The 10,489-nt window shown below is 35.2% G+C and overlaps 1 protein-coding gene across 1 annotated transcript; it reads left to right on the forward strand.

The window, feature by feature from the left end:
- The first annotated feature begins 668 nt into the window (after positions 1-668).
- LOC143447541 (uncharacterized) lies at positions 669-9,910 on the forward strand. The gene is made up of 7 exons (XM_076947739.1): positions 669-2,885; positions 5,162-5,350; positions 5,960-6,098; positions 6,645-6,808; positions 7,001-7,067; positions 7,301-7,414; positions 7,485-9,910. Exons 1-7 carry the CDS (start codon positions 2,565-2,567, stop codon positions 7,718-7,720), a joined length of 1,230 nt encoding a protein of 409 aa, XP_076803854.1. The 5' UTR covers positions 669-2,564; the 3' UTR covers positions 7,721-9,910.
- The last annotated feature ends 579 nt before the right edge of the window (positions 9,911-10,489 follow it).

Below are 10,489 nucleotides of genomic sequence, written 5' to 3' on the forward strand. Positions count from 1 at the left end.
AGATTCTCGTTCAACATTCCCTTTAAACGAAAGTGTTGTAATGGGCAAAATCAATGACTCATTTTTTACATGAGAGGTATGTGCAAAAGCAAGTTGCTCATAAATCCAAGAATAGTTGTCAGAAAGCGTATCAGAAAAAGAGTTTTTCTGCAATATGTACAGTAGTAGTAGACTAGTAGTAACTAGTACTGTAAGAAGTTTTAGCGATCGTCGCCGAAAATATGTTGCAAGTTAACTGTTATTTTGACGTCACCCTGTGAAATCAACGTGTTTGATGGCTGGCGGTTGAATGAGCATGGTTTGAACCAAGTATGGTGCTGAGCTGGATTACAACTACTGGTAGCACAAATATTGTGATTGATATACTTTTGGACGCAATACGACCTCGCAGGTAGGCGATTTGCAAATGGGCAACGTGGAATGATGGTCGCTGTCAGAAGCGTCAAAGATAGTTTAGATTACTTTCATGTGGAAACTTGATATTAAATGAATTGAGTAATTAATTTTTTTTATTTTTTGTTCAGGCAGAAGGTTCTTTCACTATGAATGCACATGCTCTTACGATTTTATAATTACAACAACAATTAATACGTTGTCTATAAATTCGGATGCCCTCCGATCTAAAGATCACGTGGTCACCAAAGGACAATGTGTAGTAAAGTTTGTTTTGGTATGAATGGAAAGTTTTGAAGCAGTAAACGCGTTATTCTGTTTTGACCTTACTTCGCTTTTGTAGGATGAACTGGTTTACTGTATACAAGAACTGTTTGTTTGAAAATCGTAGCCTAACAGGTAAGTTATTTTGAAATCGGTCTAGTTTGGTGGTTTCCGAAATAGGTTCTGCGAAATGCTCAGGGCTCGGTGAACTTGCCAAGCAGAGAAGGGTGTCGACCAGAAAAAGACAAACATTGGATAGCCTGATCGGGGCATGTGGGCCTATTCAATAAAACTGAAAAAACAAACTAATATCTAGCTTTGTACAAGTTGCATTAGGCTACAACGCGTGAAGTCTTATGAATTGCAGCCTATAACGCAATAAAAATAATCGGGGTTTAGTACAGAAGTGCTCAACCACAGAATACAGATATATATACTAGACCCCAGCTATTTAAACTGTGAAGTTATTTGGTTGTGCACTCGTGCAGATCGAATAATCGTCAGTTTACTGGTGTAGGTCTAACGGTATATTTCATTTACTAAAAACCTTAGGCTATTGCAGTATTGTCACATTATCACATTCATTTTTAAAACTTTACAGTAAATCCAAACCGAATAGTTTATAGGCTAGATCTTTCTACAACTTGGCACTTCTTTCGGTAGCCAACTAGCGATTAAGCATTGGCTATTGCCTATATCTCAAATCAAAAAGCATCAGGTTGTTAGTAAGAATATCCACAAATCAAAATCTTGCTTTTTAAACATTTTTGAAACATGTGTGCAACAGAGAAATGAAACAGATTTTTGCATTAAAATCAACTATTTTGTGCGCTATGTCACTAAGCCTTCTCTGTTTTCTGGACATGTACCGTAGCCTAGGCCTATATGGTGTGATAATTTAACTCAATTACCAGATTAAAAATGACTGACAGGTGATGGCTTAAAATCCAAAACTTTTCAATCTGGGCAATTCATTGGGCAATGAATTTCTAATATTAATTGAAAACAAAAATTAACAGCTTTGTACTTGGCAAAAATCAATGAATATAAGCCTAATTTTTTGTCTATTACCATTACCAATGCAAATATTGTACATTTAGCTTATATAAATTGACCAGATTTTCCTGCCTGAATCTTGATGTGCAACTTGAATCTGAACCTTTACATTTTGGCTGCCACTATTTCACCGCAAGATATTGTGTGTTTCAAGCTATTGCTTGCAGTTTCTTGTTATCGTAACTTAAATATTATAATATAGTAACCTAACGTAAACCCACTTGATCTAAGTCCAATAAAGCTGTAAATATCTAAAATCAACTTCTTGCATACCCATTTTTTTAAACTAACCACTTATCTTTAACAGCGGGCTGCGCGGCTAACTTTTGGTACAAGAGTCACTTCGTAACATATTGTTACTGTATCAATCACTTACTTCGTTGCCTATATACACGTTGGGTTTCAACCGTTTTGGACTTATCTCTTCAATTTTGACTGTTTAATATAACCCTCGTTAATGAGTTAATTGTTACTTGCATGTACTTTCTGCTAACTTAACCTTGCTAATCAATTTTAATAAACATGGGCTTAATTCTGTAAAGTGCCTGGAGATTATCATTTTTTGTGAAAAAGTCCTGCAGTCCTGTTAATAACTGGCAATGCCAATGATTTAATTAGATATTTGCCATCCTGTGACAAACTCAAAACTATGTTGTTTTCTGTACAAGTTTAAACTATTTGATAGAAATCAATATTAAATAGTATTGTGTTCTTACAATGCATACACAAAATTCAATAGCATTTACTCGGTGGCAGAAGTTAGGAAAATTTTGGAGTTTGGGGATGGAAAGGAAGGAAGGCTTTAGCCAAGGAAATGGGCTAATGAAACTTTCTAACTTACCGTAAGTGCGATGGCATATGGCTATGTATCAATGGCACTAAACTTCTACAACATTAAGCCCAGAAAATGTATTATACCTCTTTACTTTACTTTACTTTACAGACCTTTTTTAAATTGCAGAATTTTACTTCCTATTAATTGTTATCGTTATGTAAAATCTATCCATCAGGCTAGGGCATATGCAAAGATAATGGAATTATTCATTGCTGTAGTATATTTATTTTTGAGTTTGGCTGTAATAGATGTTGGCGGAGACAATCAAGTTTTGGATGTTTGTCTGGATAGCAAACACCACAAACATGCTCCTGGTCCAGAAGATACTCTGTTTAAGGTAACTGTTATGGTTTGCAAGGCCTTTTAACACCAGAAAATGCCTGCTTTTTGTGTTGCATTCATGCGCTCTACCTCTATGTTGAGTACTCTATATTGTACTGTGACAGTATAAGACAGTGGTTCACCCCGGTTAAAATATGTACAGTATGTATATGTATAAAAGGTCTGATATGGACGTCCTAATGCACAACTGTGGTAAATAGTATTGACATAGTTGTGAGAGCACTGTGTAATTTGTACTTGGTTTTGCATTTTCATCCAACAGCTGCTGCAAATTTCAAGGAGTGTGACCAGATTGCAAACTTTGCACAGTAAACAGTCTTTTTAAATTTGTTAGTGTTATGTGAAACAAACAAAATGTTTTACAAAGAAAATTTTGTGAAAAGGCTTAGAGACTTTCGAATGCGCAGGTAACAGCTGACTAGTCTAACATAGATATGGTTTGTCTGTGCTTCCCAATGTGTATGCGAATGAAGCACAATTATTCTCTAAAATATACAGATATTTATGGTCAATTTGGCGATTTCAAACTGGTCAGACAGTGTTGAGACATATGATCATCTTCGTTTGAGAATTAACCTGCTTTTGTTATGCAATGCTTTGTATGATTTTTCGCGCTTATAACTGGGCCTACTCGCTCAGTAATGTCTCGCGTTTTTCTTCGTTGCTACAACCGCAAAGCAATTCCATAGCAAAATTGAAGGCCACATTGCAAAAACCGAAACATCTCAACGGCAAAATAGGCTGAGTGTATGCAGATGGCTGCTTTGTCGTTCTATTGATGCTTGACGATTCAACACGAGACCGCAATTGTTGTGGTAAATCGGCGTCTTTTATGTACCTAGGAAATTATTTCAAAGCGACTCACATGCTGGCAACTTGAGTTCTACTTTTGCCAACAGGCATGTTCTGTATACAATATTTCTTCGAATTTAAACCACAGCTTACATTTATTTTTCGGTGTATTTTGTGCGGCATACATTAATAGCTTGCCATTTCTAACGTATACCTTACAATTTAAACCTACCAATACAAACTTAAAACCAAACTATCTAATCAAGTTTTCTTACATACCAACTGAACGTATATACACATTCCTTAAATCTTTCGACCAACCCTGCATGGCCTAATTTCGGTGTAACATGAGTTTTATCCCTGGTTCAGCTCAATAATAACATTTATGCTAGATGGCTTTTAGTAAAACAACAGTCTTTCGGTTTTGGACATCATCCAAGGTACCAACCAGGCGCACGTGTGTTCTTCGTCTTAATTAAAACGCCGGTGCTTGTTATCGCCCTATGCTAGCATCTAGGTACAGTATATAGATTAAAAACTTATCTTCGGTGCCGTACGATTTTACTATCAAATCAGAGGGGATACTGTCTTAAACTTTTTTCACAACGTAGGGTAACAGTTGCGACCTAGTTACAATCGTAATGTAACAACAAACGATTACAAACAATTCTTTCCTGAAAAGCTAAAGTGTTGGGAGGTACGATTTATAGGTAGAACGAATATCAGAGCCAAAAAAGTGAAAAAGATATCAAACACTTCGGTCGATATGTATCCTGTATTTAGCTCGAGACAGTCACGTCCACTTGCTAAATTTGGAGTGCAGTAACCGCTGTCGGTCTATTTTATCTAATTGAAGTTTTTACAGTCTTTCGAAGCTTGTTGTGGTTGGATTGAACAAAGCATTTTCTTGTTTAGCCTATGAGGAGTAACGTTGCAATCGAAGAAGTAGCAAACTACAATGAATCATTGCCAATAAAGCTTGTTCGTTAAGTCGCCAAGAATACAAACGCCAACCTTAATTTAAATCTTGCTTTGCTCGGCATATTACCAGAGTAATTACTACCGTTACTGATGTGGTTTTCTACGTATTGTACCCGTTCCAAAATATAGGTGGGCAGTATGTTATGCGTTTTAGGCGAACCCCGATATTTGGCTTCGTTGTGTGAAATCCGTGACGTGTAGGGAGAGTATTTGCAGAAACTACAGAATATGCTACAGCAGTATTATTCTTTAATCCCGGTTTGACATGAGTCAGTAGGGATTATCATGTGAGTATACCGGTAACCATGGGCATAAAAAATCAACGATTAAATAAACTGCGCAGAATTTGGGGAATCCCCGCTTTTGAAACTTTACCGATCAACCTCTTCTTAAAATTTGCAGATCCACCTCAGACACATTAGACCATGTGTAATGACAATGTTAAACAGCAAGCATTTACCACGGTCTTAATTTTCGTTTTTCTATCGTTTGTTTTAGTGTGACTCATGGAAGAATCATTCCTGTTGTACCAACTACACTGCGGCAAAGATTTCACAGGACAAATCATTGCTATATGGATTTAACTATAGTCATTGTGGAAATATGTCACAGAAGTGTTTAAATCGGTTTTTTGACAATCATTGCTTTTATGAGTGCTCACCAAATGTTGGTCCATGGATTCAATCGGTAATGTGCATGCCCATCTTTCCTTTCTAATTTGTTTGAGATATGTTATGTGCCTTGTTGTTATTTATTATATAATTATGTTTAATAAATTTACATTACTTACATTATATGATACATCTTTATGGTATGTGATACAGGCTATTTCATTTATGGCTGTTACTTGGTGTTAATTTGTGGTGGTTTATTTTAAATAACCTTTTTAGTACCGGTGTACTCCATACCGTCCATTTTGGTAGCTAATTTAATGCTGAATCTGATTGAAACTTGACAAAAAATAAATAAAAAGGAAAATTATATAAATATATGCCAATTAAAATGTACTCTGTACTGTATTCATGAAGTTGCGACTGGTGAACATAAAAGCTGTATTTTAATTTATAAAAGATTGTGGCGATTACGGCGAACGATTATGCCAAGTATTTAATATTTTTTCACACACAACTTTAGCTTTTATTTTACAAAAAAAAAATTATTGCACCATCCATTGTAGCTAACTTCAAGATTGTGACCTAGTGGCAACGTGCTGCTGCTAGTTGTGATGGTGGAACAGACTATGTGACAAATAATTAATTATCTATGTCACTGTGTCAAATAGTTGGATATTTTTAGGTGAATAGCAGTTACCGCAATGAAAGGTTCAAGAATGTTCCGTTGTGTCGCAGCCAGTGTAGTGCATGGTGGAGTGATTGCAAAAACGAAAGAACTTGTGTAGGCGACTGGTCACATGGTTTTGAATGGCGCAATAAAAGTATGCTACAATTTACATACAACATATAGATACTAATTTTTTATTTATTGGTTTAGCTACATTATTATAATTTTGTTGTCTAAGCCAATTTTAGACTTTGTGGAAAGAAATTAACCATTACTCATACAGTAAGATCAATTGGACTATTCATAATTTAATTAACCCTAACTAATTAAGCTAATTGTCAGTACTCTTCAAATTTGTGAATAAAATTGTTATAAATAGTGTAATCGTATATTGTTTCTAACTGAATGTTGTTTTTAAATCAAATTTGTATGAACTTCCCTGATAAATTCTCTATCGTGTGTAATTTTATGCTCATGGCCGATTACTTATTTTCTAAGAACTGGGAGGTATTCATGTAGGCTATCACTACACTGAACAAAATGCCTCAACCACATTGTTGTATTTCACACCTTTTCATTTTTACACTTTTGCTCAAATTACAATGCATGCTTCATTTGTCCAAAACATTTGTGGGCTTGTACTTCTTGTCATTTATTTGTCGTATACTCTGCATATATAAGAAATTTTTATATATTTCAGCAAACCACTGTCCAAGTGATAAACCATGCCGCACATTCTTAGAGATATTTGTCAATGCCACTTACTTCTGTGAAACTGTGTTTGGGCCTCACGATTACAAAGTGACAGACGACAGCTCTCATTGCATGAAAATCAGCTTTAGTAGACCCAACCCAAATGCTGAGGTAATAAATTTATATTGTGAATAATGTTTGCGAGGTCATTTCTAAGATTACATACTGTAAAAAAACGTTAGAATGTTTACTTATAGTTCATTTTCCACCACAAAATCTGTTGAGGTTGTTGTACCGAATGTGTTAAGCACACACAAACACACGCATTGCTTATTTTTGTAAATCATTTTGACTGAATTTTAGGTTGCTAAATATTATGCAAGTCAGAATTCAGGAGCTGTAGTCAATACGACAAATAATTCAAAAATTAGTAAGTGTTGTTTTTAAAACATTATACTCATAAATACTGTACATGCTATGCTATTTAGCCAGTGAAGAAGGTGTGATAGTGTTACTTGCATTCTTGTCATACATTACAAACGAATTTTGTTCTGTTTTGTTTTTTAATCAGCGCTTACTATAACAAATAGCAAATCTTGACTTGACTTTGTGTATAGATTTTTGTGTGTAATGATTTAAAAGATTCTTATTTGTTTGAAACAGACGACAGTGATGTGATCCCTCCGTATAAATCACCTATCGATCCACCTCCATTGCAAGTACATGGAACGGTTGCAAGCCTGGTTGTCGCCATTTTGATTCTCATCGTAGTTTTCGGTGAGTTACATATCACCAGTTTCTACAGTGTGTTCTACAATGTCGTACCATGTGTTTTACATATTTTCAGGAGTACTTGTATACTTTGGAGTGAAGCGCTTTCGCAGAGGTCGATTTCATCATCAAGGTGTCCCAGTACAATTCCCAAACATAGTTTCCACAAGAATTACTCGTCAGTCGTCAAGATCAGTTGGGCAGGATGAACGGGATGCGGAGATGTCCTTTATGCAATATGAAGAAGAGGAAGAAGATGAGGACTTAGAGGCTGCTCCAGAGATGAACGGCACTCTTTCAATGGAACTGTGACACAAATTCTTTTCAGACCAGGGTAGAGTATAAATACTTTTACATAAGGTGCTTGTATTTGCCTCTGTTATGTAAATTATTTCACTTAAAATGAACTAAATTTTTGTGATTGCATGCTTTAAGTGACTTATGGCCGAATACTTTGGAAGGATGGTTTTAAATTAGGCTTTTTATGTGAACACAACTGGTTTGAACTGCTTTTTGATGAGGTTGATACCACCAAACATGTAACTGTGCTATAGATATAATCGAACTTTTCATTTGTTATTGTCAGTATGTTGGTTTTTTGAATCTTCTTCATAGATTGCAGTCATGCGCTTTTGCTGACATACAAGACAAACCCTTTTTTTGGTTACCATTTGCTTTTGAAATTTACAGGTACAGCCTTGGTTTAGTTATATATTTTAGTGATTTCTAGCCCTCCTAATTCTGTCATGCCTATTTCTAGCTGTGCGTTAGTTTTTGATGCATTTCTGTGTGAATGTAAAGCGCTATTTCTGCGCTGTATTTCAACCAACGCCTCAAAACATAAGGTTGTTTAGAACTTTGTAGACAAGCTCTATTTGCCATCTTAGTAAATATTTACCACTCTTGTGTGTGTATGGCAGCGGTTCTTAAACTTTTTTGAGCGCGACCCAAATCTGAGTTTCATGATCACCTCACGACCCAAACCTATGTCGCGACCCATTTTAATGTCCTATAGACCTATATTATATTATATTAACCTATGTCACTATGTCGCGACCCATTTTCTGACCCTCCGCGACCCATGTTTGGGTCGCGACCCATACTTTAAGAACCCCTGGTGTATGGTATTGCTAACAATGGAAACCCTTTAGCCTAGTTCTTCTTAATCTCACGATAAAGTTTCAGCGATCTGTATGGGCACTGCCTTAGAAATGGTGAAAAGGACATCAATTTTTTGCAAAAAACATTGTTTTATTTTTCACAAGTAACTTCTTATGTTCGAAGAGGTACGTTTTGTATTGCCTTATAATTATAACATTTTGGTTGGCTTATTTTTGCCAGTGATATTTTTACCTAGCCATAAGTTCCAAAGAAAATGAATATATCACAATCACATTGACATGTAAAACATTTTAAGTTAAACACAGTATTGTTCAGTTGTATTGTTTTCATTAATGTATAGCATATGTCCTTTGTGCTCAAGTAATGAAAAATGTTTGGCGATTTAACTTGCATTTAGTTAATTTGTTGTTAACCACCCACTCCACAACAAAGAACCCAAGTCTAAAAAACCTTGCCAATAACTTTTAGTGTACTGATACGCTTCATAGTCATAACATATTGGTACCAGACTGAAAAAATAAAAAATACTTTATTTTGATCAAGAAGTTCTTAACCAAGTGGTTCTCATTATCATGTCGTAAGGCAAAAAATTTTTCATCAGATTTTTTTCATTTTTCATCTACACGTCACTATGCACGGATATATTACTTTTTGTGTACCAACAGTGTTTTCTGCTTCGAGGGTGACTTGGTACCAAAATTAGATTAAACTGTTGTATGTTAAGTTGTTAACATACGTATAATCACTCATTACTACTGTACGAACTTCAATTGCAGAATATACCACAAATTTTATTATTTCTTAAGAAAAAGTTCTGAAAAGGACTACAATATCATGTCTTTGGGTATGTTATTCTTAAATGACTTTTTATTTGTAACATTCATTTTTGTGTCTCATATGTGTTGTACGATGTTTAGCCTACTGCGCTGTTGTGGTCTTTAGTTACAATAGTGAGATTTTGTATCATGTGTTGTTTGTCCATACACATACACACACAACTTTTTTAAGAGCAAATCGTTTTCTACACACAAAAGTAACTTATAACTACCCAAGTTCCACTGCCTTTTTTACTGTGCTGATACATTTTTACCTGAACTGGTGTAATTGTAAATTCAAAGTTAGAAGGGCTCAAATGCAGGCAGCAGATATCAAAACAGTAATTTATCCAATGTGTTCCTTGTTGCGTGTGCTTATATTTTTACTGTTCTTTTTATTTGTATTTGTTTCACGATTTTTCTCGCGTTAATGAGTAAAACTGTGTATTGTTGAAATAGGTTTCAGTCACGCCTTAAGATGCACTCTTGTTTGGAGAATGGGGAGATTCTCTTGTCTGTACTATTGTTAGTTTGTTAATTTTGCAATACAAAAAAGCTCAGCTCAGTTTAGAAATCAATGAATGCTAATGGAAAATGTCATGCAGAAAGTTGTATACAGAAAAGCTTTGAATGTGATGATGACGCTTTTTGTAGCATTTTTTTGAATAAACTAGTCGTATTTCTTAAATTTAAATTTCGCAAATTTTCGAAATTCTCAACGTTTCTTTTTGAAAAGAACGATATTTTTCCTTCCTGTTTCATTTTCACACAGGCTATGTAAAGAACGAACAAAAAACCAAAATAACTAAAAAATGAAAGTATTGGTTTGAAAGCGGCTGTCAGTGCGCAGAAGAGAAAATTGAATTAAATTTGAGGAATGTAGGGATTGTAACAGTTTTTTTTGCATCAGGCAAGTGAATTGAGATCTAATGTTACTTTCCAGTCAGCTTTTTGCATTTCGCTTAGTTTCAGGGGGCACGGCTTCGTTGGACAGTTAATAAAGGAATAGGACATATTTGTGCGTTATTAGTAGGAGTGGTTGCTGTGCCTGGCTCGTAAATATTCGAGCCTGGTTCAATTTCCAGTTATGCTACTGTTGTATTGGTACAAACACAGGTATACATATACCAATACTAGGTACAAA

Source organism: Clavelina lepadiformis, chromosome 1 (genome assembly GCF_947623445.1).
Source record: "Clavelina lepadiformis chromosome 1, kaClaLepa1.1, whole genome shotgun sequence".
In the NCBI taxonomy this organism is placed as follows: Eukaryota; Metazoa; Chordata; class Ascidiacea; order Aplousobranchia; family Clavelinidae; genus Clavelina; species Clavelina lepadiformis.

Bases quoted from the DNA above. Each gene is read 5' to 3' on its own strand.
- LOC143447541 (XM_076947739.1), top strand. From the start codon at position 2,565: ATGGCATATGGCTATGTATCAATGGCACTAAACTTCTACAACATTAAG. The intron at 2,886-5,161 runs GTAACTGTTATG...CGTTTGTTTTAG, and splicing joins CAGAAGATACTCTGTTTAAG to TGTGACTCATGGAAGAATCA. The intron at 5,351-5,959 runs GTAATGTGCATG...GGATATTTTTAG, and splicing joins TTGGTCCATGGATTCAATCG to GTGAATAGCAGTTACCGCAA.